This window comes from Lithobates pipiens, unplaced genomic scaffold (assembly GCF_037356315.1).
Source record: "Lithobates pipiens isolate NorthernLeopardFrog02 unplaced genomic scaffold, aLitPip1_a1.2 Scaffold_10, whole genome shotgun sequence".
Lineage (NCBI taxonomy): Eukaryota > Metazoa > Chordata > Amphibia > Anura > Ranidae > Lithobates > Lithobates pipiens.
In genome coordinates this window covers 214,636,732-214,655,021 of record NW_027507686.1, presented here as the reverse complement: position 1 = coordinate 214,655,021, position 18,290 = coordinate 214,636,732, and the positions used below count along the sequence as shown (strand labels likewise).

The following is an 18,290-nucleotide window of genomic DNA, read 5'->3' as shown; positions in this document are numbered from 1 at the left end:
AAGTGTGATTTAACTGTGCTTCTATCTCAGTCTAATTTCATGGTTTCTGACAGTAGGCGAAGGCCATGAGTTCAGAAGATGCAGTCAATCCACTTGTTGGTAATATTTTTTCCAGATTAGATAAACTGGATCATCGCACGGATCAGTTTACCATGGCATTACAAACACTCCTGAGATGCACAGCTCACCTGGAATCTCCCACTGTGGCTGCCCCGGTACAGCCTATGTTGCAGGCCCGACCCTGCTGCTGCTCCAGTCTCTGTGCAGGCACCCGCCTCGAGTATTACCTCTATAAGTGGTATGTCTGGTTCCGCTCTGCTTCCCCAGTGATTTGGGGGCAATCCAGTCCAATGCAGAGGGTTTCTCAACCAGATTGAGATATACTTTGAGATGCTGCCCCAGGTGTTTCCCACGGACAGAAGCAAAGTAGGGTTTGTGATATCTTTTCTTTCTGAGAGAGCCTTGGCCTGGACAAACCCTCTATGAGAGACACAAAACCTGTTGTCTTGAACTACCCTGAGTTTGTGGATTTGTTTAAAAGGGTATTTGATGTTCCCGCACGCTCAGCTTCCGCTGCCAAGTGCCTCATGTCCATCAAACAGAGTACGAGAACTGTTGCCGAATGCGCCATTGAATTCCGTACTCTGGCAGCATAGGTTGCGTGGAACAATAAGGTCCTCGTGGCTGCTTTTTCTCATGGTCTCTTGGATACCATCAAGGATGAGATAGCAGCCCAAGATATACCCACTGATCTGGAGAAGTTAATCACGTTTGCCATCCTCATTGACTCCAGACTCAGAGAGAGACTCTCTTTTAAGGAGTGCTTGCGGAAGCCTCATGTACATTTGCCTCCGAGCTTTGCAGTCCCACTCATGCCTCCCTCACCTCTCATGCCTCCTGGTACCGAGTTGGTCAGTGAATGTGAAACAATGCACTTGGGCTTCACGCGTCTCTCTGCAGATGAGAGAATCTTTAGAAGGAGGGAGATATTGTGCCTTTATTGTGGCCAGGCAGGTCACTTTTTGAAGTCTTGTCCTACCCATCCAGGGAATGCCCAAACCTTGAGGTTCTGTCACAGACAGACCTTAGGTGGAGTTGTTTTGTCCCCAATTATCAAAAAGGATAAGCCCCTGGGTCCGATTACCCTTTCTTGGGCAGAGTCTTCCATCGAAATTCAGGCTCTAATCGACTCTGGGGCTGCAGGCCTGTTCATTGATGCTGCCTTTCTATCAAAGCACTCAATTCCGCTGCAGCTGCGTGACACTCCACTTGCCATTGAGGCTCTTTGATGGGAGACCTCTACAGCGTGCCTATGTGACGATCCCATTGTCCATGGCTGTAGGGGCACTTCACCATGAGATAATCCAATTCCAAGTTGTTTCTTCACCTAAGTTTCTGCTGGTTATTGGTTTTCCTTGGTTACAGAGCCACAACCCCTCTTTTGATTGGCTCCGTGCTGAGGTTCTCCCCTGGTTACCACAATGCAGTCAGACATGCTTCCAGAAGGTAGCCAAGGTCCTGTGCACCTCTTCACTCTCCTCCTTGCTGGAGGAGTACCGCGATTTTAGCAATGTCTTTGACAAAGGTCAAGCCGGTAGTTTGCCTCCACACCGGCCGTATGATTGCGCAATTGACCTTCAACCTGGTGCCATACCCCCTCGTGGGCCAGGTTTACCCCTTGTCAGTCTTGGAGGATAAGGCCATGGAGGAGTATGTTGCAGACGCACTTTCTCAAGGTTTCATCCGCAAATCCTCTTCTCCTGCTGGTGCTGGATTCTTCTTTGTGTAGAAGAGGACCGGTGAACTGAGACCTTGTATTGATTATAGGGGTCCCAATCGTTTCACGATTAAGAATGCCTGTCCAATTTAGTTGATTACGGAATTATTTGACCGCCTCAAGGGAGCAACAGTTTTCACGAAGCTTGATTTGAGAGGGGCATACAATCTCGTGAGGATTAAGGATGGCAACGAGTGTAAAACTGCATTTAATACCAGGATATGAGTACCTCGTAATGCCTTTTGGCCTTTGTAACGGCCCAGTAGTTTTCCAGGAATTTATTAACAATGTCCTCCGAGATTTGTTGCAGTTATGTGGGGTGGTATATCTCGATGATATCCTCATATTTTCCATGTCCCTGGAGAGCCACCACACAGATGTTTTTCATGTGCTTCTAACTAAGAGAGAACAATCTCTATTGGAGAAGTGCGAGTTCCATCGTGAACAGGTTAAATTCCTGGGTTATGTTTCCCCTGCTTGTTTTTCAACCCAGAGAAACTTTCGGCAGTCTTACAGTGGCTGTGACCCGTGGGTTTACATCCTCTGCAGCTTTTCTGGGCTTTACCAACTATTATCGGAAGTTTATTCGTACCAGTGGCGCAACAATCAGGATCACACCAGTCACACTTGCGACTGGGCCCTGCCGCTCCGCCACAGTGGGGGGGGGGGGGGGCACATGACCCAGCATCTCCCCCTGCATGTGCGGTTGTCACTTCACTATGCATTGGAGGTGCTGGAGGGGGCAATCGGCAGCTCTGTGGTGCTTGCAAGCTGCGGGATCTCCCTCCAGCAATCAGTTGACTTTCCTCTATACAGTGCAGAGGGGAGGGGCCTCCGTACTTGCCAACTGTCCCAATCTGTGGAGATCACAAATTCCTCTACAGCAGCGGATCAGGCGGCTCTCAGGTACACTCAATTCTACTCTAGCAGAACATGCCAGAGGCGGAGCCTGCCAAGGCTTGCATTTTGATTGGGCTGAACTCGGGGAGGGGATGTGGCCAGCCTCAAATGTGATGGCACCTGGTCCATCTTCTGGTGCAGGTGCAAGGCTCAAGCTGCATAGAGAGACCCTGTGAGAGACTTAAGAAGATGGTAGAGATACTGATAGAGGTAAACTTTGCTAGGTTTCATTAGTCATTGAATCATTTGTTCATCTGTTTGCATAAGCTGATCTCCTTGCTATTCAGGCCTATTTCAGCACAACTACTTTGCTTTTTCTCTCACCAGCATCACCTTATAAAAATGACATTACAAATGTACACCTCCACCCTTAACTAAAATAGATGGACCTCAGCATCTCCCCTGCCAGCCAGTGTAATATTTTGTTGTCAGTGATCAAGATTACAGATTTAATTGATTATTATTGTTACTGGGACATTAGGCTTCCAATGGAGATGTTCTTAACATGTATGAAGATGTAAAAAATTGCTAAAGTCACCATATATACTGTGAAAGTGTGACTTTTTTTTTATATTTACTTATATATATCACAGAATATAGGGTCACTTTAGCAATTTTTCACATCATCATGCATTTTATTATAATATCTCATATAGCATCCTAATGTCCTAGTGACAATAATAATAGATACATGCAGTATCACCGCTAGCACTGGGCACTCAGAGAATGTACTCTCAATCTCTCATGGGGTGTCCTGGGTCCCCACAGCAGCATCTCTCCCCAGTATTCACCACATGTCACAAAAGTTAAACCGTAAACTTTAGTGCTCTTTCACACATGGCAGATCCGCCCGGCGGACTCACTGTGCGGGGACAGACCTGTCAGAGCCCCACTCTCCTCTATGGGAGATTGGATGAAAATGGACCGCTTTTCTGTTTTCATCTCAGCCGATCCAGTCGTCCAGACAGATGAAAAATAGGATCACCATCCGTCTGGATCTCATGGACAGGATCGTATTGGATAGCAATGGGTGTCAGTGGACATGTCAGTGCTGACCTCCGCCGCTCCATAGAGGTGAATGGAGCTTCCAATCAGGTCCGCCTGAAAAACTGACGGGTGGACTGATCAAACAGCCCATATGAAAGAGGCTTTAGAGGTAAGGAAAGCTTCTCCCAACACATAAATATGTTAATTTTACACTTCTTGTAGAACTAGACCCATATTAAATGAATGCCCCGTCCCTAATTAAAGTAAATGCCCTGCCTCCAATGGCTTTCTGGACATGCATTAAAAAAAGGTGTCCCTAAAAACTTTTTTGAAGCGTTGGCAGTTATGGGGGCCCCTGACCTAGGCAGGTATCGGCTTAAGTAAACAAGTGATTCACTTTGCTTGTACACTAAAGCCGATACCTGCCCAGGTCAGAAGCCCCTCCCCTCTCCACTGTATAGACCCGGGAAGTAAACTGCTAGCCGGAGGGAGATCCTACAGCTCGCAATGGGAGTGAAGGGCCCACGATGAGTTCCAAGGGCTGTGGAACGGGGTCAGGAGGGCCCTTCATGGTTTCTTGCACCGGGGCCCTGAAGGTTCTAGTTATGCCTCTGATTCATACCTTCTCATCTCTGGTCAAGCCCCTGACTGATATGACCAGAAAGGACGGTAACCCACAGAGTTGGTCTCTGGAGTCCATTAAGGCCTTTGAAAGTTTCAAGGCTGCCTTGTTTTCTGCTCCCGTGTTGGCACAGCCTGATCCTACATTACCTTTTATCCTTGAGGTTGATGCTTCTGAGACTGGTGTTGGCGCCCTTCTGTCTCAACGTCCTACCTCTGAGAGTGCTATGCATACTTGTGGCTACTTTTCCAAGAAATTCTCACCTGCGGAGTGCAATTACGAGATTGGTGACAGAGAGCTGTTGGCGATAATTTTAGCCCTGAAAGAATGGAGACATCTCCTCGAAGGTACCACTGTGCCCGTTCTCATTCTTACTGACCATAAGAATCTCACACTCTTGTCTGAGGCTAAACACCTCTCTCCCAGAAGGGTGTGATGGGCTCTTTTCTTGTTAAATTTCAATTACATTGTCTCATTCTAACCCAGTACTAAGAATGTAAGGGCTGATGCATTGTCACAACAATTTTCCTCCACTTCCAAGTTGGAGTCGGTTCTGGTTCCTGTGATTCCTCCTGATCATATTCTGGCTATGGTTCGCACCAGTCTCACTTCTCCTTTGGGTGACAACATTTTTGTTGCTCAGGTCCATGCTCTTCCTGAGAAACCTTGTGACCACTGCTTTGTCCTAGAGAGGCTCTGTACTGCCATGCTCCAGACTTACCATTCCCCCAAGGCTGCTGACCACCCTGGGAAGAATCAACTCTTTGGGCCATTTACCAACAATTCTCGTGGCCTAGTCTACGTGCTGATGTAACTGCCTTCGTAGCTGCCTGTTCCATGTGTGCTCAGAGTAAGACTCCACGACACTTTCCAGCGGGCCTCCTACAACCCATACCCAATGGAGAGAGGCCCTGGACCCACCTGTCTATGGATTTCATTGTGGAGTTACCAAAACTCCCAGGGCTACACAGTTATCCTTATGGTGGTTGACCAGTTCTCAAAGATGTGTCCATGTATTCCACTTAAGAAGTTTCCCACTTCTAAGGAACTGGCTTCCATTTTTGATCGGGAGATCTCTCGTTTACATGGGCTACCCAAGCTGATTGTCTCGGACAGGGGTACTGGTGAGCCCTTTCATGCACAGTTAGGAATTCAGCTTACTTTCTCCTCTGCCTATCACCCGCAGTCTAATGGGGCCACAGAACGAGCCAATCAGTCCTTGGAGCAATTCCTACGCTGCTATATTTCTGACCATCATAACAAATGGTCAGACCTATTACCATGGGTTTGCTCACAACAGTGCCTTGAATTCTGCCTCCCGATTGTCCCCGTTTATGGCAAATTATGGTTTCCAACCTTCCATGCTGCTTGACTTGTTTTTTCCTCAGAGTATTCCTGCATTAGAGGAGCATCTCCCTGGTCTTCATTCCACTTGGGCACAAGTCCAGGAGGCTTTGCAACATGCTAATGATAGGTACAGACTCCATGCTGACCGCAGACACCTGCCTGCCCTTCCTACCAGGTTAGGGACAGGATCTGGCTGTCATCTCGCAAACCTTCCGACTTCGTGTTCCCTCTCTGAAGTTCGCACCTCAGTTTATTGGGCCTTTCCGTTTTCTTCACAGGATTAACCCAGTGGCTTACGCATTAGACCTTCCTTCTAATATATGTATTTCAAATGTATTTCATGTCTCCTTATTAAAACCTTTGGTCTGCAACCACTTTACCACCTCAGTGCCACGTCCTCACCCTGTACAGGTTGAGAACCATGAGGAATATGAAGTACAGTACAGTCCAATGTTGACTCCCTTAGGTTCCGTGGGCGCATAAGTACCTAGCACTTAGCACTCTAAGTCTGGGCGGAAAGAGCATGGCGTATTTAAGGTGGAGCACACTAAGGGAATGCTTGACATTCTGGACCTGCGACCGTTTCCTTTGCACTTCACTAGAAAAGTCCGGGAACACCGTCACTTGACCATTACCCACTTGTTTGTTTCCCTTTTCTCTGGTAAGCCGCATGATCTTGTCCCGGTCTCTGAAGTTCAGAAATTTTGCAATGAAGGTTCGGGGGGTGCTCCTGCAGATAGAGACTTTGCTGGTCTATGTGCCCTTTCCCCGCAAACATGAATGAAAAGGCCTCCCTACCATACTCTTTTATGAGGAGATTCTCCAGGTACTCTGCCGGGTCTTTACCTTCAGCTCTTTCTGGTAATCCAATAAACCTGAGGTTGCATCAGCGGATTCTGTTCTCCATGTCGTCCTGACGGGAGTGGAGCTCTTGGATCTGCCTCTGCATGTCTTCAGTGGTACGCTGCAAGGGGTGTAAGAGATCCTCGGCATTGCTGATACGGGTTTCAGTTTCAGTAATCCTGTCCTTTCGTTTAGAGAGGTCCTGCCTCAGGAGGGAAATATCGATCTTCACCTCATCTATTTTAGCTGTAAGGGTGCCCCGAAGAGCAGCTATGGCATCCAGCACCTTGGCTGTTTCTACGGCATGTTGGTCCTCCCCTGGACATACGGCAGCGACATCTTTGGCCTGCCCGTCATTCCCATCATGTCAGAATTTAGCCAACTTATCCACCGCTGCGGGTGTCTTTTTGGGCGGTGACATAGTTTATCCTGTTCCCTGGGTCCACAGGCAGCTTTGTGAGTAAAAAGGTACACAGTCACATTCCGGCTGTTTCGCAGGAGAGTGGAGCTCCCGCTACCCATGTCTTACTCCATCGCTCGCCAGGCCAAGCCCCGCCCGTTGGTTTTTTTCAGCTGAGTTCCTCCACCTCAATGATCCGGCGCTGGCTGCTGAGATGCTCACTACTGTCACTTGTAAATACAGAAGCGCTGCTGTATTTACAAGTGACAGCATTCCCCCGGCAGCCGTTTAGAACCCTCTCTGCTCTGCATAACAACTAATTTATCTATCTCTACATGAGAGCAGAGAGAGAGGAGAAGCAGAGGGGGCGGTGGATGTACACAGGCAGAAGCTGCTACACGGACATGTAGTGCGTTACAGCTTCTCTTCTGCAGACCCACTCACCTGATGTTATTTAGGTGGTCAGAATGCTGAATATTGGAAGGGGGAGGAGGGGGGATTGATGCCAGAGGAATGCTGTGTGTTGATTGGGGGGTGAGTTCCAAACTGGAATCTGGGGAGAGCAGAGCTTTGTACTGGGGGGGGGACTTAGATGTACACAGCTCACCCTCAATCCTGCACTCCGTACGCAGCTCACCCCTAAACCCGGTTCTCCATGCACAGCTCACCCGTCAATCCTGCACTCTGTACACAGCTCACCCCTCAATCCTGCACTCTGTACACAGCTCACCCCTAAACCCAGTTCTCCATGCACAGCTCACCCCTCAAACCTGCACTCCGTACACAGCTCACCCCTCAATCCTGCACTCCGTACACAGCTCACCCCTCAATCCTGCACTCCGTACATAGCTAACCCCTCAATTCTGCACTATGTACACAGCTCACCCCTCAATCCTGCACTCTGTACATGGCTCCCCCCTCAATCCTGCACTCAGCTCACCCCTAAACCCTGCACGATGTACACTGCTCACCCCTCAATCCAGCACTACTTACACAGCTCACCCCTCAATTCTGCACTCTGTACATAGCACACTCCTTAACCCTGCACTCTGTACATAGTTTACCCCTCCACACTGCTGTACTGCAGGTGGCATGACTAGTCATTTATTTCTGGCAGCCTGTCCTCAGGGATACTGCTCCTATTGGGCTCTGTTCCTAGATGCACTCAGTTAACCTTCAAAGCTGTGTGTGCTTTGCTCTGTTCATTGCTAAAAATAGTTCTAGGAATCTTCTGTCTATTGGCGAGTCCCCTCACTTCCCCAGTCCATGGTGTGAAGGCAGTGAGAAGATGATGTGCTGTAAACTTCAGCAACCAATCAGTGAGCTGTATTGATGTGCTGTGACCTCTAGCAACCAATAAGTAAGTGGTAATGATGCACAGTAACCTCTAGCAACCAATAAGTAAGTGGTAATGATGCATAGTAACCTCTAGCAACCAATGGTTTAGCAGAAATGATGTGCTGTAACCTCTAGCAACTAGTTGATGAGTCGTAATGTGTGCTGTAACCTCTAGCATCCAGTTAATGAGCAGTAATGATATGTTGTAACCTCTGGCAACCAATCGCAATTGCTGTCTGACCTAAATCGAGTCTAGCTGCTATGTACTGTATGTCACAGAGCAGGGGGCTTGATTGAAGCTGTGGAGGCCCAAAGAAAATGTTTGCCCAGGGTCCAATCAATTTTAAAGATGCCCCAACTGTGAGCTATGCCTTCTCGTCCAAAGTCAGCACCTGACCTCACAAATGCACTTCTGGAAGAATGGTCAAACATTCCCATAGACACACTCCTAAACCTTGTGGACAACCTTTCCAGAAGAGTTGAAGCTGTTATAGCTGCAAAGGGTGGGCCAACTCAATACTAAACCCTACGGACTAAGACTGGGATGTCATTAAAGTTCCCAATACTTTTGACAATATAGTGTACATCCTGAACTGCTGGTTTATAGTGCAGATACCACATTATAGAGTCATTTATTCCAAATTGAATATTGCTGTTTCAGGCTAGCTGGCCATCATCAGTGCAGTTTAAGAACCCCTGGATTCTATGGGGTGGGGCTTACTGATCAAGACAATGGAACAGACACCTAAGGGTCCTTTCACACGGGACGGATCCATGATGATCTGCCCCGTGAACATCCGCTTGCTCAGCCGGGATCTCTCCGTTGATCCCCGCTGAGCCGGCGCATTACAAGGCGGTCCCTGCACATTGTGCAGGGACCGCCCTGTCAGATCTCCGCTCTCCCCTATGGGGGAATCAGATGAACATGGATCGCCTGTCCGTGTTCATTCGATGCGCTCTGCAGACAGATAGAAAAATAGGGTTTCCCTCTGTCTGGAGAATCGGACCATAGTGGGGACAGATGATATCGGGTGTCAGCGGATGAACATCCGCTGACACCCGCTATCCCATACGGATGCATGCATGTCCGTATTTCATCCGAAAACAGATGGATGAAATACGGACATACCGTCCGCACGTGTCAAAGTGGCCTTATAGAGATGTGGGTTAAAAGAAATAAAAAAAAAGCCTACCATGCAATTAATGAGAAACACGGCAAAGCTCTCTTAAATTGTTCTATAATATTAAGCTGTAAATGTAAAACAACGTTTCAAGATATATTTGGCCACAGTAGCATAAAGGAATGATTTGCATGGCTCCACCCACTATCCCAAAATTACGGATTAACCTCTTATTTTTTTGTCTTCCAGTGCCCAGAAATCCATTTTATCTTTGATGCGAACCTCCTAATTCTCAGAAGTGTTGCTCCATGACAGCAACAAATGACCACCCGTGTGCAGCTGCAATATTTCACAACCCTAGCCACGTGTAGTTTTCCTTTTAATCCCAGGCTTTTAGAATGGAGATGTGTTATGCTTCTTTATTTTCTGTCTCATCTTCCAGATGGTCCAGTAGCTACTGTTTTACAGAAGGTGACACTGCCAATTGTGGAACATAAGACTTGTATGCGTGTGATGCAGACTTTGGGCCCACGTGCGATATTTCAAACTGCAGTATGCGCTGGATTTCCAGAGGGAGGAAAAGACGCATGCCAGGTTTTTGTTTTTCCTATTTTGCTAATCACTCACATATCTTACTCTGGCCAGTCCCAGAATCAGCGATGACATTATCAGCACCATCAGAATTGTTAGAGGTCTTCATTTAAAATTAGAGGGAATTTGCACTATAAACAACTAGAATGTGACTGCTGGACTCTTGTTTGTACAGACAATTCCAACACTTTGCTCAAGTAGAGATGAGCGTGGGTGCCTTCCAAAATCATCCTAATCCAAACCAATGACATGGACTAAACATGGTCATGTGTCCATTTAAGGTACAGTGTCACTTGCATCCAATCTGTTGGTTTACATGTGCTGCTTGGCGAGGAATGATCTGGTCTACAGCTACTGTAAAAGTGCGATTTTAAAGGAGAAGTATAGCCAAAGCTATTTTGGCTACACTTTTCCTATGAATCACATGAGTGCAGTTTGTCCTGCACTTCTGTGACCTATTTTCAGCTGACAGCGGGCTAAAGCCTGCTGTCAGCTGACATCACAGCGCTGGTCCAGGCTTTGGAAAGATCCAGACTTTACAGTTGGGCTCCACTCAGATGCCTGGACCGGCAGCTGGCTCAGTCTCTCAGTGAACTGTTGGGAGACTGAGCCAGCCATTCCCACCTCCTGCACAGCCCAGCGCTTCAGTGAGTACTGGAGGAGCAGAGCAACGAGCCGGTGACTGACAGTCACCAGCCCTCTGCAGACTGAAGACCGATAACTGAGCGATTAGCAGTGTTTGATCGATCCAGTCTCAGTCTGGAGACGGTGGGGGGACTGATGAAGCATCAGACCAATGCTGCATCCATCTAGCTGAGAATAATTTAGTTTATTTCACAAATCCCCAAAAAAGTTTGAATAATGAGGAGTTTAGGATACCTGAGCTCTCATCTATTCTCTAGCTTTAATGCAAGCACAGACAGGAGCAGTAAGCAGATTGTGCAACAGATTTACTACTTTCTATTAGGGATGGGCCAAACGGACCCCTGTTCGGTTCGCACCAGGACTTTTGAACAGCACGAAAATTCAGTCCCGAATAATGAACCTCATTAAAGTCAATGGGACCCGAACACCAAAATCAAAAGTGCCCATTTTAAAGGCTTATATGCAAGTAATTTGGCATACAATGATTATAGGGGTCTGGGTCCTGCCCTGGAGGATATGTATCAATAAAAAAAAAAAATTTATTTTTAAATGAGCGTTGTTTTTTGGATTTTTAAAGTGAAAGCATAAAGAAAAAAATCCTCCCAATATAGTGCCTGGGTGGTCCCTTAGTATACCTGAAAAATGCCATATCTAGAATCTGCTAAAGCAATAATTGCATTTATAAAGCCCAAAAAAATGAAAGTTTCCCTGCAAGCTGTCTTTATTTTGCTCAGCAACAGCTGGGGAGCCAGTGTGTATGATGAGGCCACAATGTAGTGCACTGGGAACAAATTATTATATAAAGAGATTTTTTGGATACATTCTGGTGTCACTTTGGGATAGAAGTAACGGGTGCCGAAAAATTGGTCTTTGGGTGTCGGTGGCGCCTTCCCACTGTAACCCTGTAGAGGTACTCTTGATGAAAGCAAGAATTGGCCTTGCTGTAAAAAATTGCAATGATATGCACCTGTCATACAGGTACAGAAAATGTACTCTTTGGGTGTTGGTGGCACCTTTCCACCGTAACCCTATAGAGGTGCTCTCGATGAAGGCAAAAAAAAATTTCAATGATATATACCTGTCAAACAGGTGCTGAAAAATTGGTCTTTGGGTGTTAATTGTGCCCATGAAACCTATACCAAAAACATTCTTCCAGATGAAATGATTAAACACCCTCAAAGCTAGGAAGCCCTCGAAGTCCTGCAGAGATTCCACATCCCAAAAAGACTTAACCAGTGACATCGGCATCAGTTGCATCATAGCTGGTAATCCAGGGCTGATTGATTTTTTAAAAAGTCAAGCGGTCCACGGAGGGTTGCCAACCAGTAATCATCCTTCTCCTTTATGCCACGTATTCTTGGGTCCTTTCACAGGCTTTGAAGCATGAGGTTGCCCATGCACCTAAAATTTGCTGAGGCTTAAGAAGCAGGCTCCTCTGGGTCACTCGGAATGACAGCATCTGGATTTCCTCCTCCCAGCCACATACTACTCTCAAGGATCCTGGGGATGGAAAGTCATCGCTTACAGATTGACACATGTCTTCCTCTTCTCTGAAGCCTATGAAAGTGCCAGCATCCTCCTCCTCATCCTCCTCCCCTCTATACTCCTGTGTGTTCTGTGACATAGGAATGATGGTGTCTGAATAAAGTGGCTGTGAGAGGAAAGGAAGTCCTCCTCTTCCTCCTGCTGCTCTGCCTCCATTGCCCTGTGCATAATGCCATGCAGAGTCTGCTCCAGCAGGAACACAACAGGGATTGTGTCACTGATACATGCACTGTCACGGCTCACCATCCTTGTGGCCTCCTCAAATGGTGACAATACAATTAACGATAAGCCATTGGCGTGGGGAAAAAAAAGCAGAGGCGGCCTGAGCCTGTCGTCATGCTGTACTCACACAGGTACTTGTCGACGGCCCTCTGCTGCATGTATAGCCTCTGCAGCATTGCCAAAGTCGAGTTCCACCTGGTGGGCATGTCACAAATCAGGCAGTTTACGGGCAGGTGGAATTCCTGCTGAATTTCATCCAACTGAGCACTGGCTGTATATGACCGCCTGAATTGGCTACAGACTCTTCTGGCCAGCTTTAGCACATCTTGCAACTCTGGGTACGTATTTAGGAAACACTGCAGCACCAAATTGAGGACATGTGCCAGGCATAGTACATGTGTCAACTTTCCCTGTCTAAGGGCGGAAAGGAGGTTTGACCCATTATCGCACACCACAATTCCTGGCTCCAGTTGAAGTGGTGTGAACCACCTCTGGGCCTGTCCCTGCAGACCTGCAAGAATCTCTGCTCTGGTGTGGTTTCTGTCCCCTAAATACACCAGCTGAAGCACTGTATGGCACCTTAGTGGGTACCCGATGTTCATAGGACAATTCTGCATAGGAGGGCATGGAGGTGGTGAAGGAGGGGGTAGAGTTCACAGGTCTTTCATCATCCCCACCAGCTGTATGGAGACATAGGGGGGAAAACAAGCAGCAGCACTGAGCCCTGGCCTACATCCCTTCGAGTTGCAAGCAGCGTTACACAGTGTGCTGTGAACAAAATATATCATCACTGCCCATGCTTGCTAGACCACATGTCAGCAGTAAGGAGGATTTTACAGCTGACTGCCTTGCCCAATGACGCCAGAACATTCCTTTCCATGTGATGGTAGAGAGATGGAACTGCCTTACGTGAAAAGTGGTAGCAACTGGGAACCTGCTATTGTGGTACAGCACATTGTGCGAATTCACGGAAAGGGGCAGAATCCACCAAGCTGAAAGGCAGAAGCCAGCTTCAATCTACAGCAGGTGGTGTGTTGCTGGTAGATGTGCTGCTAGGACCTGGGACACCCTGTGCTATACCATCATCTCTGTCAGTGGAGGCTGCTGAGAGATAATGACTCGGTATAGCAAGGGCAGACTGAAGTGGGTAAGGAGGAGGAGGGACAGATTTATGCCCCTTTTGGGTGGCTTTTAGGTGCTCTTGCCAATGGGCTGAGTGGTTGGATATTAAATGCCTTGTTAAGCATTTGGTACCCAAATGGCTGGTGTTTTTGCCAGGTTTGATGTACCTGACACACAGTTTGCAGATAGAAACAGTGCAATCTGCTGCAGATGTGCTAAAAATTACCCAGACAGCTGAGCTTTGGGGAGTGGGCAGAGAGTTAACAGCTGCAGAATATGATGGAATAGGGTGGCTGCTCTCTACCCTTTCTTGATGTTGGCCTCCTTGGGGTTGTGCCGCCTCGCCTTAAGTTTCCTCCTCTGCTCTATCTGGCACCCAAGTCGCATCAGTGACCTCATCATCCTCTCTCCTCCGTCATCATTACCACTGAAGACAACTTGGCAATACACTGCGGCTGTGGGAACATGAATGCCAATTTGTCTAGCAGTGTTCTCCCCTCTCTGTAGGCTCATGTTCCTGTCATCCTCAACATCAGAACCAACATTTGAATCCAGTAATGGCTGGGCATCATCAAGGAGCAAGCGGCTGATGCTGTGGTCAAATAACTCTGCTGACTCCTCCATGGCTGATGTTGGGGCTATGGCAGGAATAGATGTGGACAAGGAAGCAGGTTTATCCACTCTGGCAACTGCAGGGGACTGCACACTTGTCTCTGCTTGCATGACGGAAGACGAGGAAGGTTTAGTAAGCCAGACCACCACCTCCTCTGCATGCTGTGGCTGGATAACACGGGAAAACACACTAAACAGAGGAAATGATGCCCTGCCTGAGGACTGACCACCACGTCCACCTTTGCCCATGGACACATTTGTTGCTGGACCCCTTACTGTGCCAAGGGAACATCTACCTCTCCTTGTTGTCCTCCCAGACATTATTGGAAGGGAGGGAGTGGTGCTTATAAGAAAATGTAAAAAGAAGTGGAAATCTGTATGTAGAAGTACTTTAATCAATGTAAAGTGATGTTTGGTGCACTTTAATTTGAGTACTAGCACTACACAGACGCACTCCACGGATACACTATAATATACTGCAATATAATGTGCCAAATGTACAGTGACGCACAGAACTATATGGCATTAAACTTGCAGTCATGCACACAGAACTACAGTATATGGCATTAAACTGGCAGTAACGCACAAAAAACGATATGCCATTAAATTGGCAGTAATGCAAACGTTACTACACTTGTACTGAACTGTACCTACTTTAGCTATACAGTAATGTCAAGATTACTGACACGGTCTCACTACACTACACTGAAACTATCTGAGCTGTCCCTACTCTACACTTTTGTATGTATGTATGAATGACACAGTCTCACTACACTACATTGAAACTATCTGAGCTGTCCCTACTCTAGCTGCACGCTATGCAAAGCTGAATTATGGTCCTCCTCACTACATTCACACTATCCCTAGACTGGCACTAAACTAATATTCTACACTGACAATTGAAGCAAAATAGCACAGTATAGCACACTAACTAATAGCACTGAACAGAGCCCTGTTCTATCTCTCTCCACGCCGAAATCACACTGAAAATGGCTGCCATTGAAAGAATACTTTTATACCGTGGGGCAGAAATGAGCCATGATTGGATAACGTGATGATGACAGTGTCCAATCATGACTCTGACAGTGTTCTGTGCCCTGATTGGCTGAAGCTTTCACTGCTTCAGCCAATCAGGGCTTGCAATGCACTGTTCAGTGCCACAATGCATTGTGGTTGGTTTGGGGGGGCGAATAAATGGTCAAACGACCCATTTTTTCAGATGCTCTCCGAGCAATAAAATTTCGGCTTGAAATTATGCTCGGGCCGAACCAGGGTTTTAAGGCTTTCCAGATCACTTTTACTATACAAACTTAAAGTTTAACAGAAAGATGGTTGCCCACGCAGGTGATTTTCACCTTCAGAAACAGGTAACAGAAAAATGCTAAGTCACCTGGTTCTCTCTCCAGGTATTGAAGGCATGATTTGCTATTTGGCTGCAGGACAGGATGCAAAAGACTCAGACTGGTGTATGGCACTATGGGGGATCCCACCAAACATCACCTCAACATCTGGCAGATATTTTGACAGTGAAATGTTTGCAAGCCTTTATCATAAGTGTATCATTCAGATATGAGTCTAATTTCAAATGAGGCATATATAGTAGATCAAGCCGAACAAGTATTGACAAATGGTTACAGTATTTTAATGTTTTTTTTATTTTTTTTGTTTTTTTTAAGGGTGACTCTGGGGGACCATTCCTCTGCCCTCGAAGTCATGGAAGGTGGGTTCTGGTTGGTGTAACTTCATGGGGCATGGGATGTGCACGCAAATGGTCCAACAATATGATGCAGCTCGCAGAGAAGAGAGGGTCACCAGGGATCTTCACGGATGTTCAAAAAATGCTTGAATGGCTAAGTCTAAACCTCAGCCAAGGTACTTGCCATAACATTTTTTGTATGCCTTTAACTGAGAATTTGCCTAACTTTGCATGTAAATATTTAAAATTTACCAATGAGCAGGCACGCAAGCAAGTGAAAACCTAAGCAGGGGCATCCTGAAACGCGATCTCCCGGATAGGGGAGTTCAGTTCACTTCTCGGTTCTGGAGGGCACTTTGCAGCTCCCTTGGCATTGAATTATCATTGTCTTCAGCATACCACCCTCAGACAAATGGGCAAACAGAGAGAACGAACCAGACTCTCGAGCAGTACCTGCGCTGTTTCTCATCCTTCTCTCAGGACGACTGGTTCTCTCTCTTGCCATTGGCCGAATTGGCATATAATAATTCTACTCACTCTACCATCAAGCAGACTCAGTTTTTTGCTAATTATGGCTACCACCCATCATTCCTGCCTAACTCTGTTCCCGAATGTTCAGTGCCTGCTGTCCTTGAAACTGTGGATTTTTTCACTGCCAAAAATAAACTGTTGCAGAAAACCATGACCAGGGCACAAGGACTTAACAAAGAGACCTTTGATAAAAAAAAGACGGGGGGAGTTGATTCTGGAACTTAGGGACAAGGTTTGGCTGTCTACAATTAATCTCCGACTTGCTTGCCCTTCAAGGAAACTGGGTCCCAGGTTCTTGAGCCCTTTCTCAGTTAAGAGGAGAATCAATGAGGTGGCATACGAACTGGAACTGCCAGAAGCACTTCGGGTACACCCTGTTTTTCACATTTCTCTCCAGAAACCTGCTATCTCTATCCCCTTCCCAGGACGTGTTATGGATCCCCCTGCTCCTATAATGGTCAATGGCGAAGAGGAGTTTGAAGTGGAGGCAATAATGGATTGCAGGAAGAGAAATAACCGTATCAAATGGAAGGGGTACAGTTCTGAAGATAACATACATGCCAAGCATCTGATCCAATCCTTCAAGAGGGCCCATCCTGAAAAAATGGCCCACTTGGGCATCCGGAGGCTGCCCCTTGGGGGGGGAGCAATGTAAGGAAAGGCTGGCTGGGAGCAGTGGTTCCTCATTGGTGCGTTTGCGTGCATCGGCGAGCGGGTGCACGCATGGTTACCGGTACCAGGTGGGCTATTTAAACTTGGTTCTCCCCTCAGCTCTTGCTGCTTGATCTACAGCGTTCCCGTACCTTCTGATCTGACCCGATCGTGTGTGTGTGACCAGGCCTGACCTGTGACCTTCCCTGCTCTCTGCCTGCCTCTGACCTCCGGCTTGTCCACCACTCTGCATCTGCCTCATACTCTGGTCCATCCGTGATTATCCGCTACGACCCCGGCTTGCTCCACGACCCTGTCCATGCCTCCTGCATCTGTTTCTGTAACGATCATCTGGTTTGACCCAGCTTGCCTGACTTCCTGGTGTGCCTTTTCCTGAGGGACTCATCACTTCCTGTGTGCCTTACTACCTGCTGGCTCCTGTCTCCTGCTGCCAAGGCCTGCTGATCCTGACACAGCTTCCTGAGAGCCACCTGATCCATCCTACGGCTGTTGATCCTGCCAGGCACTCGTGCTACTTTCGACTCCTTTGACTCCTGTCTCCTCTACCAGGGGCTGTGAGTCTGGGACGCAAGAAAGGTCTCCTTCTGCCATCCGGACTCACCACTAGGTGCGTGTCAGAGTCATCAGGAGGGGCAAGTGTTGCAGCTGCTCTTAAACACTGCAGTCCATGTGTATATTACTAAGGAGGTTTTTTTTCTGCAACCATTTTCAGTTTGAAGCAAAAGATTGATGCTTAATCGCATCCCAGAGTGGGACTAAGCATAGCAGGTCCCCATCCATTGCTCAGGACCCTCTTACTGAGGAACATGGAGCAAGAGATGATGAATTTCTTTCAAAGGACAAGGAAGAGGCTGATGTCTCCTCTTCCGAAGAACCTGATACAGAAGTGTCAGGTTCGCAGGAAAGGTTGTTGGTACAGTCTTTCTCATTGAATTGGTCCGCTCCACATTTTTACTGCCAGTAACGCAGTCAGTGGATGAGCCCACTTCTGGTTTGGATTCACTAAAGCCTCCCCAATCTGATTCATGTTTTTCCTATCCATTCTTGGCTAGGAAAGCTAATGTGTTCTGGGTGGGAGCACCCAGATAAACAGTTTTTTCCTCCAAAAAAGTTTTCAATACTTTATCCTATGGAGGAAGAGTTTTTATAATGGGAAATTCCAATTTCCAAAATTCCAGCAATTGACGCTGCTATTTCCTCTGTAAACAAAATTATGACTTGACCAATAGACAATGCTCATATGCTAAATGATCCAACAGATAAGAAGTTGGAGTTTCTTTTTAAAAATAAAATAAAAATTTTCTTGCAGGTTCAGTCAG

At 47.1% G+C, this 18,290-nt stretch overlaps 1 protein-coding gene across 1 annotated transcript in view; it reads left to right on the top strand.

The window, feature by feature from the left end:
- The window catches only part of LOC143926238 (ovochymase-2-like), a 192,323-nt gene that overhangs the window by 32,669 nt on the left and 141,364 nt on the right, over positions 1-18,290 (top strand). The window contains exons 6-7 of the mRNA XM_077450229.1: positions 9,778-9,929; positions 15,749-15,944. Of these exons, the coding sequence (XP_077306355.1) occupies positions 9,778-9,929; positions 15,749-15,944 (348 nt within the window). The remainder of the gene's footprint in view (positions 1-9,777; positions 9,930-15,748; positions 15,945-18,290) is intronic.